Source organism: Heterodontus francisci, chromosome 8, assembly GCF_036365525.1.
Source record: "Heterodontus francisci isolate sHetFra1 chromosome 8, sHetFra1.hap1, whole genome shotgun sequence".
NCBI lineage: Eukaryota > Metazoa > Chordata > Chondrichthyes > Heterodontiformes > Heterodontidae > Heterodontus > Heterodontus francisci.
In genome coordinates, this window is record NC_090378.1 from 107,610,717 (window position 1) to 107,634,433 (window position 23,717).

General features: G+C 43.2%; 1 protein-coding gene across 3 annotated transcripts in view; it reads right to left on the bottom strand.

The window, feature by feature from the left end:
- Nucleotides 1-2,870: 2,870 nt before the first annotated feature.
- olfml2ba (olfactomedin-like 2Ba) overlaps nt 2,871-23,717 on the bottom strand; it is a 96,292-nt gene continuing 75,445 nt past the window's right edge. For 2 of the 3 annotated variants that reach the window (XM_068037877.1, XM_068037876.1), the window contains exons 6-8: nt 20,775-21,935; nt 16,225-16,401; nt 2,871-6,826 (exon numbers count right to left, since the gene is read on the bottom strand). In XM_068037877.1, the coding sequence (XP_067893978.1) occupies nt 6,225-6,826; nt 16,225-16,401; nt 20,775-21,935 (1,940 nt within the window). In that variant the 3' untranslated portion in view covers nt 2,871-6,224. The remainder of the gene's footprint in view (nt 6,827-16,224; nt 16,402-20,774; nt 21,936-23,717) is intronic. The other variant, XM_068037879.1, reaches the window with a different exon arrangement.

Here is a 23,717-nt window from a genome sequence, read left to right on the forward strand (position 1 = left end):
GACACAGGGAGAACTTGCAAACTCCGCACAGGCAGTACCCAGAATCGAACCCGGGTCCCTGGAGCTGTGAGGCTGCGGTGCTAACCACTGCGCCACTGTGCCGCCCTAACTAGCTTCCATGACCTTCTCCATGGTAAATACAGATGAGAAGTATTCATTTAAGACCTCGCCCATTTCCCGTGGGTCCACACATAGATTACCACACTGATCCTTAAAGGGACCTACTCTCTCCCTAGCTACCCTTTTACTCCTAATATACTTATAAAATCTTTCGGATTCTCCTTTATCTCATCTGCCAAGGAAATCTCATGGCCCCTTTTCGCCCTCCTAATTTCCTTCTTAAGTGTACTCCTATATCCCCTATACTCCTCGAGGGACTCGCTTGATCCCAGCTGCCTATAGCCGACATATTTCTCCTCCTTTGTCCTGACCAGACCCTCAATATCCTTCATCAACCAGGTTTCCCTAAACTTGCCAGCCTTGCCCTTCCATCTAACAGGAACATTTATTTATTTATTTTTATTTTGAGATACAGCACTGAAACAGCCCCTTCGGCCCACTGAGTCTGTGCCGACCAACAACCACCCATTTATACTAACCCGACAGTAATCCCATATTCCCTATACTAGGGGCAATTTACAACGGCCTATCACCTGCAAGTCTTTGGATGTGGGAGGAAACCGGAGCACCCGGCGAAAACCCACGCAGACACAGGGAGAACTTGCAAACTCCACACAGGCAGTACCCAGAATCGAACCTGGGTCCCTGGAGCTGTGAACATGCCGGCCCTGAACTCTTCCTATCTCACTTTTAAAAGCCTCACACTAGTCAGACGTCCCTTTACCTGCAAACAGCCTCTCCAATTCAACATTTGAGAGTTCCTGTCTGATGCCATCGAAATTAGCCTTCCCCCAATTTAGGACTTCAACCTGAGGACCAGTCCTGTCCTTTTTCATAACTATCTTGAAGCTAATAGAGTTATGGTCACTGGTCCCAAAGTGCTCCCCCACTGACACATCAACCGCCTGCCCATTCTCATTTCCTAAGAGGAGGTCGAGTTTAGCCCCTTCTCTATTAGGGCCATCCACATGCTGCTTCAGAAAACTATCCTGGACACACTGAACAAATTCTTCCCCATCTGATCCCTTAGCACTAAGGCAGTCCCAGTCAATATTAGGGAAGTTAAAATCACCTACTGATGCCATCGAAATTAGCCTTCCCCCAATTTAGGACTTCAACCTGAGGACTAGTCCTGTACTTTTCCATAACTATGTTGAAGCTAATAGAGTTATGGTCACTGGCTATCTCGCTAGTTTTTCTCTTCAAGTCATACATTTGTAATTCTGGTGTCAGGAATTCAAGTGTGTGGGCGGGGTGGTGGCCTTCGAGTGAGGAAGAGAATTCCCTGGACCGGGGCCACGCAGTTTTCAGCAATTCTATCAATGAAACCTGCATGGGCTGCATGGTGGAACCCACAGCACTGTCTGCCCCCAGGGAATTGATGTACGCTACGCAAACAAGTTTTTCCCCATGAGTCTGTTTCTACAATGCTTTCAGGTGTTCCTTGAAAAATGTAACCGCACAAATTATAAACTAGGCCTCTGGATTTCAGTTTTCACAGAAAAATGTTTGAAAGCAAGAAATCCTTGCAACACCATGGACGATCCCCATGTCATCAAACCTGAATTTGACTCGTTCAGTCACCATGAACCAGTACCCTAATGAGAAATCATCTCTTCCGTTGTGGTCTTTTCATATTTTAATTATTAGGAATTCTTTCCTCAATAATTTGATGCTTTTCAAATAGTGATCACAAAAGCAAGCAGCCCTGAAAAGGTTTATCACTATGTAAGAAAAGTCAATGATGCCAAAAGACCATTTTGCATCATTAAACTTCATCCCTCCATTGTCTTAACTCTCTTACTGTAGCATCCCGCCACATTTTCAATGTCTCCAAGGTTGCCATTTTAATTCAGTTTATGTCCTGTAATCCTTTCCTAGCTGAATTTAAAATAGTAATGGGTTTACCTGTCTATACTACTTAATATTTAATTCCTCTTAGCTGCTTAGTTTCTACCTTAAGCTGTTTCTTTAATGAAACCTTTTTCATAGTTAAACCCAAGCAAACAACAAAATAAATCAGTACGTGAGAATTTTTAAATAGGAATAAGACACATATAGATAGGGGTGATCTGACTAAGACCTGTGCAGCCTCAGATGTTGACTTAATTTAATTGCAGTCTTGCTGGTCTCAGCAAATTGTGCATTTATAGTGCAGACATTTGCCATGTGCTATAACCCAACACAAACTGAACAAGTCCAGTTAACAACAACAGCTTGCATTTATATAGCATCTTTAAAGCAGTAAACCATCCCCAGTGGCTTCACAGGAGAGTCATCAGACAAAAATTGACATGGAGTTAAAGAAGGGGATAACAGGAAGGGTGACAAAACTTGGCCGACGAGAGATAGGTTTTGAGGAGAGTCTTACAGACAGAAAGATGGAGAGGTATAAGGAGGGAATTCCAGAGCTTAAAACCAGGACAACAGAAGGCAGGGCGACTAACATTGGGGTAAAATAAACAAGGGATGTTGAAAAGGCCAGAGTTGGAGAAATACAGAATTCTCTGAGGGCTGTAGGGTTGGGGGAGCTTAGTCTTAAAGGTTACAGTCATCAAGCAGGAACATACTCGAGGGAAATCTCAGACAGGAGTTCTCAGTTCTGGAACATTCCACAGAGACCACTATAATCTGAGGATATGAAATGTGCCAAATAAATGTAAGTTCTTTCTTTCAGATGACGGCAGAGTAGTATGACACTGGAATTAGACTTCAGCTTTGATTGACAAGCAAATTTATTAAACAGTAATAGAACATGCAAATTGGAGCAATAACACAAATTTCTGCTTACATTTGTCACTAAGCTTAGCTGGTTCCTCTGGTGATAGAAAGTAATAAATCATTTGCAACTGCTATGCCCAACAATGATGCCAGTAATATTCTTACAGAGCAGTTCTGTTTTTGTTCTCTTTGTATACAGAAGCTATCTGGCTGACTATCTCTTGGAAGACTGTAGACAGACTCCAAGATGAGAAAGAAAGACTGATAAATATTAAGGTGACTGGAACCCATTGAATTTAAATTACTTTCAAATTCAAAAGAGCTGCCAATCAAAAAAAACTTAAATCATACAAAATTGTATGTGAATTGAACAAATTGGGTCCTTTTAGCACCTGCCTGACTACAACCACTAATTTGGCAACAAGTTTATCAAAATGAGCAACAACGTTCTGCTGAGAGCATCTGCTTTTTAAACCCATTATGTATCACGACAGAATTGAAGAAGTTCTTAACAGCTAAATCTTAAACAAAATGATTTTATTGCTTTCTATACCACTGTTCTCAAAATTACACTGAGCAATATTAGTTCAGAACACTTGAACATTTTTCATGTGGAATTCCTCTGCTATTTTAATGATGGCTTCAATCCATTTGAACTGAGTTATTGCTGTGTAGTTTCAAGCTTACCGTGTATTGTACCTCACAGTAATCATCAGTACATTCAACACGTCAAGCAGAAGCATTCTATAATGATTATGGATAAGATTATTTGACATTCAATTAACATTATTTGTGCATAATTACCTTTTATTCATCAGTAAATACCTTAGATCATTCTAATTTGCTCACTATTATTGCATAAACTGCAGGATATTGATGCTCATCAAGGAATCGTAGTAGATCTTGGTCACCAGTAAGACAGTTTCTGTTCATCTGTCGCTGCACTGTGTGTGTGTTTGTGCGTGCGTGCGTGTCTGTGCGTGTCTATGACACACGTATACATCACTTTTTAACTTGTATTTATTGATGAGATAGGGGTGTCACCAGTAAGGCCAGCATTTATTGCCCATCCCTACTTGTCCTTGAGAAGGTGGTAGTGAGTCACCTTCTTGAATGCAACTGAGTGGTTTGCTAGGCCATTTCAGAGGGCAGTTAAGAGTCAACCAAGGGTCTGGAGTCCTATATAGGCCAGATTGGGTAAGGATTGTAGATTTCCTTCCCGAAAGGACATTAGTGAACTAGATGGGTTTTTACAACAATCTGGTAGTTTCACGGTCACCATTACTGATACTGGTTTTTTGTTACAGATTTATTTAATTAATTGAATTTAAATGCCCCAGATGCCAGGGTGGGATTTAAACTTTTGTCACCAGATCTTTAGGCCAGGCTCTGAATTATTCTTCAGTGACATAACCACTATGTTACTGAACACCTATGCTCTTCAAAAATATGTTCTCCATGACATAATGTACAACTGTAAAATGGTGACAGAAGCAGCCCAAGTTGCCACCCCCACCCCTTTATAAGTCCAGCTGCTGAATATATTCCTGGTCAGATGGTACAGGGGCGAGGTGCGATTTGAACTGTGACTTCTGCTATCCTGAAGATTTTAGGACTCATGTATCGACTGTTCAGCCCGTGTGTCAGAGGTTTCAGGCTGCCTACATGGTCCCTTTCAGAGGTATTTAATTGTTGGATTAATATTAACTCTTTTCTCGGCAAAAGCAATTGGAATTCCCAATGCTAGTGCAACTGATGATATAGCTATCACGTTTTTTGTGTATTACTGGAAAACTGTAACCATTAGAATGGCATTGGTGTGGGTGGGTAGGTGAGAAACTGCCTGCTGTATTGTTCTCTTGGCTCTGGGACCTGAATTCAACTCCAGGCCCACCACCTCCCCCACTCCCCCGAAATGGGATGTTGGTTTCTCTGCTGGTTCTCAGGGTTCTTTGTGTAATGAGTTTGGGAAAGTCTGAATCAATTTCCAAGTGAACCCACAGAATGAAAAGTCCATTACTTGACGCTGAATTGGGCATCATACTCTCAGATGCCTCCAGGGTATCTGATGGAACTGTCGACCTGCTGCAGGAGGAAGCCTGAAGCTGGATTCCATGAAAATCACAGGGGCAGTGCAGTGCTTGCTGCCCAGTTAATGTTTGGCTTGGGAGAATGGGGCAAAAAGTAGAAAAGCACTGTGGTCCATAACCTTAGTGAACATGCAGATTCACCCAAAAAATGGAATGGACAGCGTACCAGATGTCAGGTATGCCATCTTGGAATTCCAGTTGGCTCCATGCTGTGTGGATGCTCTGCACTAACCAAACATTTGCACTGTACCAATTATTCAACAAAATGGCAAAACTAGTGAGGGGTGGGGTGAAGAAACACTTGGATAAAATGGGATAATTTTCTTTTTTAACAAGTGTATTGTCTAGTTAAAACTCCATATCCACTGAATGGTGAATACAGGTTACCACTTACCATGTACACAATATTACATTATATACTGTCGGTTTCAGACTCCATAACAACCAACAGTTTCTACTTCGGAAACCCCAATGCCAAAATGTTGTGACCTTCCCACCCCAGCGTTCCACAGATACTGTAAGATTAGATTTCAATACAATTTATTAGCAAAAACTAAATGTCGGGAAAATATCTGTAAATTCTCAAGCACATAACCACTAATATCTATTATTAATAATACACACCACAGGAAGCAGCCATTTCCAGTCAATAAACATAAGGTGCAATACATCATTCAATAATTCATACCTTTCAGTCATCGAGCAGATAATCCACAATACAGAATGGTTGAAAATAGAAGTCAATACTTGGAAGATGTTGAAATATTGAATTGTTGACTGTTATGTCATCTTTCAAGATATGTTAAATCAGTTGTTTCATTATTTAGAACTTAAAAACTTAATTAAGCCTGTTGAATTGTATCGTCTCTGTAATTATTCCCAACAGTAGCAATGAAGGCCAGTTCATAGTGCAGGGACAGGGGTTAGAGAAGCTGGATTCTTCTCTGCAAAGCAACCAATGCAAAAGGAGCATGCGGGTTTTGTTGGTCGACAAGCATGCCAGGTTTTGAGCAAGAACAGTGATCCATTTGAAACTCAGCAGGGAAGTCTGGCAGGCATCTTACTCCTCTATGTCTTGACATGCAAGGTATGCAACTATTGTATAAAGCGCAGGTCAAAGGGGGCCCTTAGTGTGCGTGTGTTTCTCTGTCTCTCTTTTATAGCCGGTTACCATAGTTATATTAACACAAAACAGATCGATCTACAATCTGTGAAAGAATATAAGAACATCGTTTCCTCTTTTTTTTACAAAGCCAAGTGCTGGAAGCACTTCATACGTGTCTGTTTTCCATCCTAATAGGCGAATGTAATGCCATATGTGACTTGATGGCCATTGTCCCATGCATACAGGATCCGCTCTTTGGGGTTGTAGTCAATCTGGGTGGTGTATGAGTACTCGTTGGTAAATGGCAGCCTCGGATTGATTTGAGTGTTTGTGTGGGTGTCGAAAGCATACGAAATGTTGGCGTTCTTGTTTTTGTAGCTGTCCACTGCATACAGCACACCACAGACGATAAAGCAGTTGCCGTAATAGTTTTTCCTCAGGCCGGTCCTCCAGGTGGTCTCCTTCTGAATGGACAGGTCGACGGTGTTGAGCCTGCTGATGATTATGACCTCTTGCAAGGAGCCCACATCGTCAATGGCCGGGTAGATCACCCACAAACCGTTTTCATCGATAGCAAAGTCTATGTCAGAATGGCCCCTCCACCTCCAGGGTGTGGCCTCATCATAAACTGCATCGTGCAGCAGGGTCCAGGCAGCCACGTACCTTTGCTTCAGGTCATACTTGATGATGTTGCGCGTGAAAGCTCTGTTGTAGTAGAAAGCCCCATTGTACACCACGTGGCCCGTCCCAATCCAATTGTAGGGAAGTTTGTAGGAGTTACTCCAGCGACCTGGAAGGAGATGTAACAGGAACATTGAAGTTTACATTCAATATACTCCCAATCCTGTCTCCTTGCCTCTCTTGAGGGCTCTTGCTTGGGTTCCATGAGCACCAGCTGCCCATCCAGCATTTTGTCCAAGTGGCCGTTCTCCATGTGTAAGCCTGAACAATGAACATTATAAGGCTGTACTCATATGAGGGACAGAGGAAGGAAGGCCATTCAACCCCTTGAGGCTGGTCTGCCATTCAGTCAGATCATGGCTAAGCTTTATCTGAACTCCATCTTACCCGCCTTGGTTCCGTAATGGCAGAGCTTAATTTTTTTCCCTGCCCTGTGCAACGTGGACACATATCAATGGAAATTAAATCATGGGTGATATGGTACCCCGCCTCTCAGCAGTGTTCAGGCCAATTGCAGCACTTCCAGCTGAAATCAGTAAACTCCAATCAGGCTGAATCTGAAACTTTCCTATTCTGTATGGCTCAATTCTGCACCAAGCAATGTATTTACCAAATGGAACCTTATTCAGATCATTTTAGTTTTGGAATCTCTGAACTCTGCATTAAATCATTTACATATCCAAACTCTGTGGCAGATCTTGAGAGTATTAGAACATTAGAACATTACAGCGCAATACAGGCCCTTCGGCCCTCGATGTTGCGCCGACCTGTGAAAGCATCTGACCTACACTATTCCATTTTCATCCATATGTCTATCCAATGACCACTTAAATGCCCTTAAAGTTGGCGAGTCTACTACTGTTGTAGGCAAGGAGTTCCACGCCCCTACTACTCTCTGAGTAAAGAAACTACCTCTGACATCTGTCCTATATCTATCACCCCTCAACTTAAAGCTATGTCCCCTCGTGTTTGCCATCACCATCCGAGGAAAAAGACTCTCACTATCCGCCTTATCTAACCCTCTGATTATCTTATATGTCTCTATTAAGTCACCTCTCCTCCTCCTTTTTGCCAACGAAAACAACCTCAAGTCCCTCAGCCTTTCCTCGTAAGACCTTCCCTCCATACCAGGCAACATTCCAGTAAATCTCCTCTGCACCCTTTCCATAGCTTCCACATCCTTCCTATAATGCGGTGACCAGAACTGCACGCAATACTCCAGGTGCGGTCTCACCAGAGTTTTGTACAGCTGCAGCATGACCTCGTGGCTCCGAAACTCGATCCCCCTACTAATAAAAGCTAACACACCATATGCCTTCTTAACAGCCCTATTAACCTGGGTAGCAACCTTCAGGGATTTATGCACCTGGACACCAAGATCTCTCTGCTCATCTACACGAACAAGAATCTTCCCATTAGCCCAGTACTCTGCATTCCTGTTACTCCTTCCAAAGTGAATCACCTCACACTTTTCCGCATTAAACTCCATTTGCCATCTCTCAGCCCAGCTCTGCAGCCTATCTATGTCCCTCTGTACCCTACAACATCCTTCGGCACTATCCACAACTCCACCGACCTTAGTGTCATCTGCAAATTTACTAACCCACCCTTCTACACCCTCTTCCAGGTCATTTATAAAAATGACAAACAGCAGTGGCCCCAAAACAGATCCTTGCGGTACACCACTAGTAACTAAACTCCAGGGTGAACATTTGCCATCAACCACCACCCTCTGTCTTCTTTCAGCTAGCCAATTTCTGATCCAAAGCTCCAAATCACCTTCAACCCCATACCTCCGTATTTTCTGCAATAGCCTACCGTGGGGAACCTTATCAAACGCCTTACTGAAATCCATATACACCACATCCACTGCTTTACCCTCATCCACCTGTTTGGTCACCTTCTCGAAAAACTCAATAAGGTTTGTGAGGCACGACCTACCCGTCACAAAACCGTGCTGACTATCGCTAATGAACTTATTCTTTTCAAGATGAATATAAATCCTGTCTCTTATAACCTTTTCCAACATTTTACCCACAACCGAAGTAAGGCTCACAGGTCTATAATTACCAGGGCTGTCTCTACTCCCCTTCTTGAACAAGGGGACAACATTTGCTATCCTCCAGTCTTCCGGCACTATTCCTGTCGACAATGACGACATAAAGATCAAGGACAAAGGCTCTGCAATCTCCTCCCTAGCTTCCCAGAGAATCCTAGGATAAATCCCATCTGGCCCAGGGGACTTATCTATTTTCACACTTTCCAAAATTGATAACACCTCCTCCTTGTGAACCTCAATCCCATCTAGCCTAGTAGCCTGAATCTCAGTATTCTCCTCGACAACATTTTCATTCTCTACTGTAAATACTGACGCAAAATATTTATTTAACACTTCCCCTACCTCCTCTGATTCCACACACAACTTCCCACTACTATCCTTGATTGGCCCTAATCTAACTCTCGTCATTCTTTTATTCCTGATATACCTATAGAAAGCCTTAGGGTTTTCCCTCATTCTATTCGCCAATGACTTCTCGTGTCCTCTCCTTGCTCGTCTTAGCTCTCCCTTTAGATCCTTCCTGGCTAGCTTGTAACTCTCAAGCGCCCTAACTGAGCCTTCACGTCTCATCCTAACATAAGCCTTCTTCTTCCTCTTGACAAGCGCTTCAACTTCTTTAGTAAACCACGGCTCCCTCGCTCCACAACTTCCTCCCTGCCTCACAGGTACATACTTATCGAGGACACGCAGTAGCTGCTCCTTGAATAAGCTCCACATTTCGATTGTTCCCATCCCCTGCAGTTTCCTTCCCCATCCTACACATCCTAAATCTTGCCTAATCGCATCATAATTTCCTTTCCCCCAGCTATAATTTTTGCCCTGCGGTATATACCTGTCCCTGCCCATCGCTAAGGTAAACCTAACCGAATTGTGATCACTATCACCAAAGTGCTCACCTACATCTAAATCTAACACCTGGCCGGGTTCATTACCCAGTACCAAATCCAATGTGGCATCGCCCCTGGTTGGCCTGTCTACATACTGTGTCAGAAAACCCTCCTGCACACACTGGACAAAAACTGACCCATCTAAAGTACTCGAACTATAGTATTTCCAGTCGATATTTGGAAAGTTAAAGTCCCCCATAACAACTACCCTGTTACTCTCACCCCTGTCGAGAATCATCTTCGCTATCCTTTCCTCTACATCTCTGGAACTATTTGGAGGTCTATAAAAGACTCCCAACAGGGTGACCTCACCTCTCCTGTTTCTAACCTCGGCCCATACTACCTCAGTAGACGTGTCCTCAAACGTCCTTTCTGTCGCTGTAATACTCTCCTTGATTAACAATGCCACACCCCCCCCCTCTTTTACCATCTTCTCTGTTCTTACTGAAACATCTAAATCCCGGAACCTGCAACATCCATTCCTGCCCCTGCTCTACCCATGTCTCCGAAATGGCCACTACATCGAGATCCCATGTACCAACCCATGCTGCAAGCTCACCCACCTTATTCCAGATGCTCCTGGCGTTGAAGTAGACACACTTTAAACCAGGTTCTTGCTTGCCAGTGCCCTCTTGCGTCCTTGTAACCTTATCCCTGACCTCACTACTCTCAACATCCTGTACACTGGCACTACATTTTAGGTTCCCATTCCCCTGCTGAATTAGTTTAAACCCCCCCGAAGAGCACTAGCAAATCTCCCCCCCAGGATATTGGTACCCCTCTGGTTCAGGTGAAGACCATCCTGTTTGTAGAGGTCCCACCTACCCCAGAAAGAGCCCCAATTATCCAGGAAACCGAAACCCTCCCTCCTGCACCATCCCTGCAGTATGGATGCCCAGGGACTGGTTGCTGGCAAGAATCCTGTCTAGGAGTTTGGATGGCTTAGATATAGAATAATAATACCTTGGAGTGACTTGCAGGCTGGAATCTAATTTAAGGGATTGGAATGACGTGTATAAGTACCCATTTTCTGGCTTGGATCTAATTAAGGAGTTTAGATTTATGAATGAAACATAAATAAATGACGATTAGCTCGAGGCTAGAATTTAATCAAGGGGTTTAGATGTAGAGTAATTTAATATTTGACAGTGAAGCTGTAATGATTTACAATTCCTGTTTGAACAACTCAGCTATTTGTCGTCTTGTCATTCCAGTGTACCTGTGGCATAGACTCAAAAGAACTTGACAAAGTTAGGTTTAACAGAAATCAGATATCACCCAAGAGCTTCTCCATATCTAATTGTTTATTTGGAAGGTGATTTATTGCTGCCTTGTTTAATGGTCTCACCAGTTCCTAGCCAAGACACTTGACAAGCCAGGAGCCTGCCGGTATTACTCTCAAATTAGCTGATGGGAGGTGGACAGAAGAATTCTTGGATTACTCACTATCCAGATCTTACATTTTACTCCACACAGGTGATGTGGCTGAGATTGGGACCTTGAGGCACAGGGAGTCACCAGCGCCAACTTCCGTTATGCCATTCCATCACAGCAAGTGCTGAAGGACCATCCCATTGACCGAAAATGCCTTCTCTCACTCAACGCACAAAAACAGCTCACAGAAAATTGATGGAGGCTTGGGACTGTGTGGGTAATGGTGCACAGCTTGATTTCTCTCTTCACTGACCCTTAGGACAGTGCTACACCAGCGATTAGCTTCACAGGTAGCCTGCTTCAGCCCCATGCCAATGTTACTGCTGAACCACACTTTAGACAAACACCTTTTTTCTGCTCGGCCGCTCCCTACAACAATGCAATTCAGCAAAATATGGATGGGAAACCATGGCTCCCGCTACTGCAGTACTGTGGGTCAGTCCAGAAGTTTTCAATGCATTCACCTCCTTCGTAACATCTCTCAATAAAGTATTGTAATAACGGCAAAGGCTATGAGAGTGGTGATGATCTTGACTGAGTCATGTGCTGGTTTTGCTGCCCTTCGAGATAAGGCTATATTTATCAAGGTGTGAGTACTGTTTCTGAAGGGGAGGTTTGACTGTAAGGATCTTGAGAATTCCAGCCAATGTACCATTTAATGTTGGGGCACAGTACAGATGTAACTCTGCTTCCTTACATAAAAAAGCCAGAATATTTTCACATTTGAAATAACATCTACAATCTGAGAGGCAATATTTTATCAATTCTGGTCTGTATCCTAGTCAATGTTTATTTGTAGGCCCTACAATTCTGATAGACCCCTCTTGCTTTTGTGGTACGGAAGCTGGGGCAATGCCACTTCTTGATATGTTCAGTTGCCTTTCTCAAGCATTCAAGGGTTTTAAAGGAAGTGGCTGCAAAGATAGTGGAGGCATTGGTCGAAATATTCCAGAACTCACTGGATTCCAGGAGGGTCCCAGTGGATTGGAAAACTGCTGTGACGCCCCTGTTCAAGAAGGGAGGGAGAAAAAAAGCAGAAAAGTAGGCAGTTCAGCCTAACATCGGTCGTTGGGAAAATGCTAGAGTCCATTATTAAGGAAGAAATAGCAGGATATTTAGAAAAGCTTCACACAATCAAACAGAGTCAACATGGTTTTGTGAAAGGGAATCATATTTGACAAATTTGCTTGCGTTCTTTGAGGATATAACAAGCAGAGTTGATAAAGGGGAACTGGTAGATGTAGTGTATTTGGATTTCCAGAAGGCATTCGATAAGGTGCCACATAAAAGATTATTGCACAAGATAGGAGCTCACGGTATTGGGGGTAATATATTAGCATGGATTGAGGATTGGTTAACTCACAGAAGACAGAGAGTCGGGATTAATAGGTCTTTTTCAGGTTGGAAAGACGTAACTAGTGGAGTGTCACAAGGATCAGTCCTAGGGCCTCAATTATTTACTATCTATATTAATGACTTGGAGGAGGGGGCAGAGTGTAATATATCCAAATTTGCTGATGATACAAAAATAGGTGGGAGGGCATGTAGTGATGAGGACATAAGGAATCTGCAAGGGGATATAGATAGGTTGAGTGAGTGGGCAAAAACTTGTCAGATGGAGTTTAATGTAGGAAAGTGTGAGGTCATGTACTTTGGTAGGAAGAATCAAAAGGCAGACTATTAATTTAAATGGAGAGAGACTCCAAGAAAGTGCAACACAGAGGGATCTGGGTGTTCTTGTGCATGAAACACAAAAGATTAGCATGCAGGTGCAGCAAGTAATTAAGAAGGCAAATGGAATTTTGGCTTTTACTGCTAGGGGGTTGAAGTTTAAAAATAGGGAAGTCTTGTTACAACTGTACAGGGTGTTGGTGAGGCCGTGCCTGGAGTATTGTGTACAGTTTTGGTCCCCGTATTTAAGAAAGGATATATTGGCATGGGAGGGAGTTCAAAAGAGATTCAGGAGGCTGATTCCTGGGATGAAGGGGTTGACTTATCAAGAGCATCTAAACAGGTTAGGCCTTTATTCATTGGAGTTTAGAAGAATGGGGAGTGATCTTATTGAAACATACAAAATTCTGAGGGGGCTTGACAGGGTAGAAGTTGAGAAGTGGGTGAATCTTGAACTAGGGAACATTGTTAAATAAGGGGGCACTCATTTAAAACTGAGATACGAAGGGATTTCTTCTCTCAGAGGGTAGTGAATGTCTGGAATTCTCTACTCCAGAGAGTTGTGGAGGCTAGATCACTGGAAGTATTTAAAGAGGAGGTAGATAGATTTTTGAAATATCAATGAGTTGAGGGCTATGAGGAGCTGGCACGAAAGAGGAGTTGAGGTCTGGGGCAGATCAGCCATGATCATATTGAATGGAGGGGCAGGCTTGAGGGGATGAATGGCCTACTCCTGCTCCTATTATGTTCTTATGTAACTGAACAACAAAAAATCCTGGTTCCATGGGTTGATGGGCCTCCAAACAGGTCCATAAGAGCTCAGAAAGGAAGAGAACCCAGAACATTGGGTTTTATATAAAATCATTTCCATTATTAAATACAAACTTGAACAGAAAATCAAGGCTGTCAAAGTTATGGATATGGAAGCTCTAAAAACAACCTTCCAGGCTAAGGTCCTTGTAATTTCAAGGTTTGACTGTGCTTTTGGACTGTGCAAGGAGGCAAAAGGCTCACCTCATGTTTGACATTGCAGCTTACCAACTTGTGCTTGAGTGGAAAGTACTGGAACAGGTCACATTGCAACATTTTCCAAAGCTCTCAATTTTCATTTGCAGAGTCTAAAAGACCCAGAGGAGCTGGGAAAAGTACTTAACCTCTGCTCTGTTGCTGTTTAAGAAATGCAAGTGTTGGCAATGCTGAAGTTTGGTGATATTGACATTGATATCGGATTGCTGGAATATCATGATCTAGCCTTCAATGCCTGACGTTGCAATGCCCTTTCCATGCCAGCGTTTTAATCAATCGGCACTTCACAGTGAAGGTAATCTTTGGAAAATTTCAGTGTATAGATTTGAAGTTGAAAAGGCGATGAACAGCATAACTGCTTATTTCTCACCTTTGTTTAGTTTATCTTCTTTTAGTCTACCCTTCATTCATTCTTCCTCTCTCCTCCATCGAACGTCCTCCCAGCCACTGGTTGAAAGTGGTGGGGCTGCAATCAACTCCCAAGCATTTGCCAATGACTCTCTTGAGAGTCAAAGAGAGATGCAGCACTGAAACAGGCCCTCCGGCCCACCGAGTCTGTGCCAACCAACAACCACCCATTTATACTAATCCTACATTAATCCCATATTCCCTACCACATCCCCACCATTCTCCTACCACCTACCTACACTAGGGGCAAGTTACATTGGCCAATTTACCTAGCAACCTGCAAGTCTTTGGCTGTGGGAGGAAACCGGAGCACCCGGCAGAAACCCACGCGGTCACAGGGAGAACTTGCAAACTCCACACAGGCAGTACCCAGAATTGAACCCGGGTCGCTGGAGCTGTGAGGCTGCAGTTCTAACCACTGCGCCACTGTGGCAGCCTCCATGCGGAATGCAAGTCCTCACCGGGAAGTGATTCACCCTCAATATCTTTTTTCCTCCCTTCCTGCCCAATGTTATGTGACATCCTTGAAAGCATTTGTGGGATGAGGAATTCAAGAGCTGGGCACAATAACTCTGTGGTCAAAGAGGCCTTCTAAAGCTCGACACCAAATTTCTCTTTTGAGGTTGGGGCTGATCACCATTATTTTGGATTATGCATTACAGAAAGACAAAGTTTTTTTGTTGGTATCTATTATAAACCCATCAGAAACAGGTCAATCAATATTCATTTGGAGTCTTTCCTTCCTCATGCTGGGATTGTTCTACACGGCTGCTGGCAGCCATTCTAGTCTTTCACTCAAGTGGTCATTACTGGGGCATATGAACAGTAAATAGCAACCATTCCATCATGGAGGATATCACAGCTGAGCCAGGTCCTTTCCTCATTTTTCTTTATATTCCATGAATTTCCATTGCCAGCAAAGAAAATATCAGATCCTATCACTTCACCTCCCCACCCCACCACCCCTGGTCTCGCCAACATTTTGCTGCTTGATGGGTTTCTGGCTTTGCAAAAGCTAAGGGAGCTTGTTTCGGAATCATAAATGTTCAGTCCTTCTGCAGATCATTAACGGTTGCTATTAATTTGCCCATCCTTATCTCTACAACACATGTTCCCTCTCCCCTAAAAGTCTGGTTGACCAGTGTGGGAACAACTCAGGCAGGTTTCAAACAAGGCCTTATTACAATTCCAGCTATGCTGGTCTCTTACCTTCCTATTTGTTTTCATCTGTTATTTGCTTTTGGGTTTTTTTAACTCCCCAACCTCTTAGATTCCATTTCCCCAACACCACTCACCCTTTGTTGACCGAGGGAAATGCCGAATTCATGCAACTAAGTGAGGTGTCTCAGCTGCCATTTGTTTAAAGAACTTCACTAAATGAAATGTTAGAGAATCCCTTTCTGGCTTCATGGATTCAACTTCTGGACAATCAACTACTCCAATATCACTGGTCTGTTGAGGTACGGTTGGGCACCTTTGGTTAGAAATACCAATCATTGCAAACAAATAGGCCTCTGGCACTGTTTTAGGAATTACTAAATTGTACTGAAATATATAGTTTCCTAAGTGTCTTTTTTTATATGAAAAATTACAATTGTTGGGATTGTATCATTTATAATTTTCATTTTATCCATATTTAGAACTGACAGCTGAGTGATGGTGACTCCCTGAAACTGGATTGTCAGAGAAGACTTGGAATTGTTTGAAAATCTGCTTTGGAATGGGTTTGAGAGTTATAGGATGAGAGGTGAACAGTGGTGATGGAATTCTGTGTGGAACTTGAGCTCCTTGGGACTAAAATACCTGTCACCTCGGCTCTCACTCAGCTATTAAAGTGAACATGTAGGATCTCAGGATGCACAAATTTCTGGAGTTTTGGTTGATCAGCGAGGAACTTTGCAGAATTTGTTTTCGGGCTGAATTTGGTGGAATCTCTAATATAGCAGGTTGTTTATAGTCTGTGGAAAGAATGAATATGAAAGTCTGGGCATCCTTGATGTGTTTGGCATTTCATGCTCTCACCTAGTTTGAAGTTTTCCATGTTGCGAAACTCCACCAGGGTATTGCCGTAATAGTAGTTGGTGATGTAGATTTTTTCACCTTTTGCTAATGGATCTTTCATCCAGGCTCCTTCATTTCTCCCATAAATGTGTTTCGTCTTGGGGTCAGAGATGGTAGACAAAGTCTCCTTGCACTCCCCTGTCAGTAACAAAGTGGTACTCCAGTTTTACTGTCCATTACAGGGTATTATCTTTCTCCAAAAATATTTATACAGGGTTGCAGGGGCAATCATCTGGTTTTGATTCCCAAGCACTGCATTGAGAGTGTGAATCATTGGATCAGCCACCACTCAAACTGCTCTGCTGGAGGAGAGAGCTTCAACCAAAGTGCAACACAAAAGTAAAGTATTCTACCCTTATCAAATGGAAAACTGCATTGTCCTCCTTATCCTGGTGGAATCACATCTCTCACCAGCCCAGTATCAGAAAGACAATTGCAATAGTGGCCACAGTCAGGCTCACCACCTGCTTCAAACTGGGAAAAGATTAAAGCATCTAAGAGGTAAGTCACAAAACATTCAGCAATACGTATGCTCTGCAGAGCTGTGTTACTTCCGATCAATCTGCTTATCTTAAATATCAATAATCTCACTGATTTATTGAAGTAACTTACACTTGAGAACAGCCTAGTAAAAAGCCCCAGCTGTGAGTGTTCACTATGATACTCATCACCAAAACTGACAGGATAGAATCCAACTGTTAAGGTTAATAAATAACAGTCTTATATTTATATAGCACCTTTCACAACTTTAGGACGTCCTAAGGCGCTCAACAACCCATGTAGTTCTTTTAAAGTGTTGTCACTGTTGTAATGTAGAAAAACATGGCAGCTAATTTGCACACAGCAACCTCCCACAAACAGCAATGTGATAATGACAAGATCACTTGTTTCAGTGATGTTGATTGAGGGATAAATATTGGCCAGGACACTGGGGATAAATCCCCTGTTTTCTTCAAAATAATGCCAGGGGACCCTTTACATCCATTTGAGAGAGCAGAGGGGGCCTCATTTTAACATTTCACCTGAAATGGTGACTCAGTGGTTGGAACAAGGTAATTACAATGTAAATTGTATAATTTAGGAGGTTCATACAGGAAAAATTTAAACCCTTAAGATTGCGGGGTTTTTGGCAATTATTCCCAGCCTGCTATGTGCTATATTTATACTGAAACTGATGTTTTGGAAACTGCCTGCAAACGAAGAGGTTCAGGACAGAAGATAAATGATTTGCCTTGTGAATGGGCTTGCTCATGACCAAGTCAGATAAATGTCAGGTCCTTATAAATTCTGATTGGGCTTTGACTATGGTAATCTGTTGATATATATTTTTAACTGTGGCAAGGATTTAATAAGTTTTCCCTGTGAGTCTGGTCATGGATGAAACTTGAAACAGGCTTGCCTCGTGGCCCCATGCCGAAATTCCACTCAGACTGCAAATTACTTCAGAATGCCCTGCAGTGCCAGAGCAGTTGGACCCCAGGATGTTCGTTTAATAAATGCAGCATTAAGCAGCTCTGTAATCAGCATCCGTCTCAGTGCTGAATGTGAAGTAACAGGCTTCTTCAAGGGCTTTTTGGGTAAATGCACTACCTCATGTGTTACCAAGCCAGACAGGCCAGGTAGGGCCTACTATCAACCCATCTAGTGTGTTACCAATCTATACATGTCAGGAAAAGTCCAGATTCAACCACTGACCATAGCCAGGGCTAACATTCCCATTTACTATGTAATGATCCTTTATTGAAAGGTATGGGTGTATGTAGATGTCAATTGAGGAAAGCACCACACTTGGCTCTCACTCCCACCATTAAATAGCTTATCAACACTCACTTCCAGGCTCACATGTGAAAAGTTATCACTTCGGTGAGGTACAAATCTGTTAATGGACAAAACAACAGTGTCAGTGGGAGGTATTCAGAAAAGAATGTAATGTGATGCAGAACCAGATTATATCTCGAAGAGACAAGGGCTCCACTTGCCAAAAAAGACAGCCGCAAGTGACTAAAGAGGTAAGGGACAGCACAAACTGAAAAGAAAAAGAATACAAAAGTGCAAATAGCACAGATCATAGCAAATGGGAGAGATGCAAAGAATAGCAAAGTGTGACGAAACAGAGCTACAAAAAGGGAGTATGGAAAGAAACTTGCAAGGTATATCAAAACACAATAAAACTTCTAGAATTATATATAGAACAAGAGGGCAGTTAACAGCAATGTGGGCACCTTAACATGTTAAATTATCACTTTGATCAGCATTTACAGTAGTGGAAGATGTCAGCATGCCAGACCTCCCAAGGGAACTAACACTGATCAGGGACGGACTTACCAAAATTAATATAAGAAAATTAACAGTCATGAAAAAAATAATGACACTAAAGAGCGACAAATCCCCAGGACCAAATGTTTTATATCCCTGGGTTTTAAAGAAAGTAGGTGAGAACATTGCAAGTACCCAAACTATAATCTTCCAAAGTTCTCTCAGTTCAGGAACCATTCCTTGAGATTGAAAAATTGCACATATCACTCTGCTGTTTAAGTCAGGTGAGAGGGGAAATCAGGGAATTACAGACCAGTTAGCCTAACATCTGTTGGGAAATTACTAGCGTATATAATTAAAGACTGAGTGACTGAATACCTTGAAAATTTTCAGCTGAACAGAGAAACCCAGCATGGATTAGTATAAAGTAAGCCATGCCTTGCAAAACTGAACTTTTTTTGAAGAGCTGATTAAAGTAGTGGGCAGTGGGCTGTCTATGGATGTTATTTTTATGGACCTCCAGAAGGCATCTGATGAAGTCCCTCATAACAATTGTTAACTAAAGCTTATGGAATTGAGAGTAAGAGATTGGCTGAGCAACAGGAGACAGAGCGTAAGGATAGTGGGCAGGTACTCTAATTGGCAGGATGTGACTAGTGAAGTCCCACAGAAATCTGTATTGGGACCTCAATTTCTGTTGGGGAAGCTAGGACCGGGGGCATAGCCTAAAAGTTAAAGCCAGGCCTTTCAGAAGTGAAATTAGGAAACACTTCTACACACAAAAGGTGGTAGAAGTTTGGAACACTGTTCTGCAAACAGCAATTGATGTTGGGTGAACTGTTAATTTTAAATCTGAAATTTCTGTTAACCAATGGTATTAAGGAATATGGGGCAAAGATGGGTTTATGGAGTTAGGTCACAGATCACCCATGATCTCATCAAATGTGGAACACATTTGAGGGGCTTAATGACCTCTTATTCCTGTGTACTAGAGGGCTCCCAACACTGGTGAAACTACACCCAAGCATAAATCATCATCTTCAACAACTCAAACTCAGAGCCTTTAATGCAGCAGATGACCCAAAGCATTTAACAAAATGGAACCCCATCAATTTTAAATGTTCAACCCTGTGTTTTAATTCGATTCATGAACTCAACCCTCCCTATCTTTGTGACCTCCTCCAGTCTTACAACCACAACCGCTCCCCCACCCGCCCAAAAGTCTCCACTCCTCTGATTCTGACCTCTTTACCATCCCCAACTCTCTTCACCCCACTGTCGGCAGCCATGCTTCAACCCACTTAGGCACCATGCTTTTGAGTTCCCTCCATAAACCTCTGCCTCTTCAGCTCTTCCTTTAACACTTTTCTCAAAACCCTCATCTTTGGCTATGCTTTAGGTCATCCTTACAATTATTTCCTTCCATTTTTGGCTCCACATCCATTATTTTTGATTATGCCTTGGGTTTTTTCCCCCAGGTTAATATGGTCCCTGGGTGATAGGTCCCTATCACCCCTGTGCTCACTGACCTACATCGGCTTCTGGTCAAGCAACATCTTGAGTTTAAAATTCTCATCCTTTTTTTCAAATCCCTCCATGGCCTCGCCCCTCCTTGTCTCTGCAATCTCCCACAGCCCCACAACCCTCCAAGATATCTGTGCTCCTCTAATTGTGGCCTCTTGTGCATCCCCGATTTTAATCATTCCACTGCCCCTTCAGTTGCCAAACGCCCCAAGCTCTGGAATTCCCTCCCTACACTTCTCCGCCTTTCCTTCTCACTTTCCTCCTTTAAGACACTCCTTAAAACCTACCTCTTTGACCAGACTTTTGGTCATCTGACCTAATAGCTCCTTTTGTATCTCAGTGTCATACTTCATTTTATAATGCACTTGTGAAGTGCCTTGGGACATTTTATTCCATTGAAGATGCTATATAAATATAAGTTGTTGTTGGTAAAAGGTGCTATGTAATTGCACATTGTATTATTTTAGACTGTGATTACCTGTACAACCGTTTTTTCCTTTGGTTTGTTTGTGTCTCGCTCCTGTCTGACTGTTTATTTGTCTAATTTATTTACCATCTGTAAATCTGCCTGAAAGGTCATCTAAAAATCATAAAAACAGAACAAGAACTCAAACTATCTCGCTGTTGTCAATTTGCAGCACACTTCTCAATAAATGGGGTGAACTTTGCATAAATGATCACTGTATCCTGCCATGAAAAACGTGTTCCATATTGATAGGTTTCTCACTTACCAAAAGTTTGGTAACTGTTGTTCGGCTTGTGGCTCACACGCTGCCTCCGTGTGACGTCTACCAGCGGTCTCCGTCTGACAACGGGAGCGAAAGTTGTTGTTGTTGTTCTAGTGTTTGGAGAACGAGTGGTTGTTGTAGCAGTTGCCCTTTGAGTGGTGGTGGTGGTGGCAGCAGCGATGTGTGTAGTGATTAAAGTCATGGCAGTGGCTGCCGTGCTCGTGGTGGTGGCTGCAGTACTTGTGGTGGCTTCGGTGGTGGCTGTGGTACTCATGGTGGTGGCTGCAGTGCTCCTAGTGGTGGCTGTGGTACTCATGGTGGTGGCTGCAGTGCTCCTAGTGGTGGCTGTGGTACTCGTGGTGGTAGCTGCGGTGCTGCTGGTGGTGGGTGCAGTAGCGGTGGTGGCTGCAGTGGTCACGGGGACAGTGGTGGGAACTTTCGTGGTGGTTGCTGTGGTGCTTGTGGTGGTGGGGACTGTGGTGCTCATAGTCATTGCTGTTGTTGGAGGTGCAGTGCTCGGAGTGGCTGCTGTGGTCGTGAGGGCAGCAGCTGTGGTGGAGGGGGTTGGGGGGCTCAAGGTGGCTGCTGCAGTGCTGGTAGGGGCTGCAGTGGAGGTGACAGGGATGGTGATAGGAACTTCGCTGGTGGAAGTTGTGGTGATGGCTGCACTGGACATGTGAGCAGGGGTGGGTGATGAAACCGACACTGTGGTGCGAGCAGAAGCCAGTAAGGCTGAGGTGTGACTTGCACCAGTCATGTTGGGGATTGGAATGGTGGTGGTTGTTGTGGAGGGTACGGAAAGAGCTGAGGCAGAAGCAGTGGTATCAGTAGCAGTTGTAGGGGCAGTAGTATTGGTTTGACTAGGTGTTGCGGTATGTGTATCTGGGATTGTTGCAGAAGAGGTGGGCACGCTGGAGATGACGGTCACACCAGGACCTGTTGGGGCTATGATGGGAATTGGACCATCAGCAGTCAGAGCCTCCTTCTCAACAGTGGGATTCAGCTCTTGTCTTGTTTTTGTTGCTGTCTCTGGATTGATAGTTGTGAGTGGTTCCAGTGCAGGATTTGGTGCCTGAGAAACGTTAACCATGGGTTCCGTGTGCTTAATAAGTTGATCATCCAAAAATAGTAGAGTCGCATCCTCACCACTGGCAGAGCTGACTTCTGTTAAGAGAGCAAGAAATAGCACGTTAAGTTTACCTGAAGTTCTGATGAAAGCCCCCACCATAATGTGAATCTGTCTTTTATCCCTTTCTTAGGTTGAACTCCTGCTGTGTATTTCTTGTTTTTAAGTTCAACTTACAACTCATTTGCATACATCAAGATCATTGCAACTGTGGATAATTTGTTGGCTTTGTTGGCTCCAATTCAAAGCTGTTTGAATGGTAACATCACTGTTGGATATGAGAGTAGCTTCAATTATTGGCATTATCCACAGGGTTAGTTATAACACTGAACTCAGTATGGGTGAGAACCACTGCTGAAGTGATGATTTTCAGAGCTTGGGATCCTTTCAGATTCTCGTATCCCATTTTCCAGAAACAAATGTTGGTTGCAATAAGTCAAAATAAAGCAAACCCTTGTACTGATCTTCAGCTGAAAGCTCACAATATGGTTCATAATTAAGCCACGCTGTATTTCTTAAACATTCCAGTGTTGTAAGTCCTGTCACTTGGCTCAGTACTGTCACTCTTGCCTCTGAGTCAAAAGATCATGAGTTCAAATCTCAAGCTTGGATTTGAGCATATAAACTCATCTGACATTTGAGTGCAGAAGGTGCGTTTTTGCATATGATAAAGCAACGCGTTGTCTGCACATTCAGGAAAAATAAAATATCCTGTGGAACTATTTGAAGAAGAGCAAGGGAGTTCTTCCAGTGTCGAGGCAATGTTGATCCCTCAATCAACATCTCCAGAAAACAACAGATGAACTGGTTATCTCATTTACTGCTTGTGGGACCTTGCTGTGCACTAATTGTCTGCAAAGTTAGCCTACATAACAACAGTGATTACACTTCAGATGTACTTCATTGGTTGTAAAGCATTTTGGGGTGGAAAAGTGCTATTTAAAGACAGGTTTCTCTTTAGTCTCGTTACATTAACAAACTGCCTAATTTGTAAACCTCTGACCTTTAATCCATTCTATGCCGTTCAGTGGAATGTCAACCATCCTTCAGACCTATTTGGCTGATTCGAAGGCTGTGAAAGAAATATCAATTCAGGCAGCACATGCCTTTCACAATACAAAACCAACTGTAAGGGTCATCACCTACAGACCATGACACTTCGATCTAAACCCGGAGACTGGGATTGGAGCTGGGTAGGCATGCAGCAAACTCTGGACCACATTCAAGCCTGCGCTGACAACTGACATTTGTGTCACACAAGTATCCGGTAATGACCATCTCAAACAAGAGAGATGCCAAGCAGTTCCACTTGACATTCAACAGGATTACCATTGCTGAATTCCCCAACATCAACAGCCTGGCGTCGCCATTGACCAGAAGTGGTCGAGCCACACAATTACTATAGCAACATGAGCAGGTCAGAGGCTGGGTTTTCTGTGCTGAGTAACTCACCTCCTAAAACCCCAAAGCCTTTCCACCATCTACAAGGAACAAGTGTGTTGGAATACACTCCACTTGCCTGGGTGAATGCAGCTCCAAAAACACTCAATAAGCTTGACACCATCAGGGTAAAGTAGTCCATTTGATCAACACCCCATTCACCACCTTAAACATTCACTCCCTCCACCACCAGCACACAGTAGGTGCAGTGTGTACCATGTACAAGATGCACCCCAAGAAGTTGCCAAGGATTTTTCAACAGCACCTTTCAAACCCATGACCTCTACCATCTAGAAGAACAAGGACAGCTGGTGCATGGGAACACCACCACATGCAATTTCCCCTCCAAGTTACTCAGCATCCTGAATTGGAAATATATA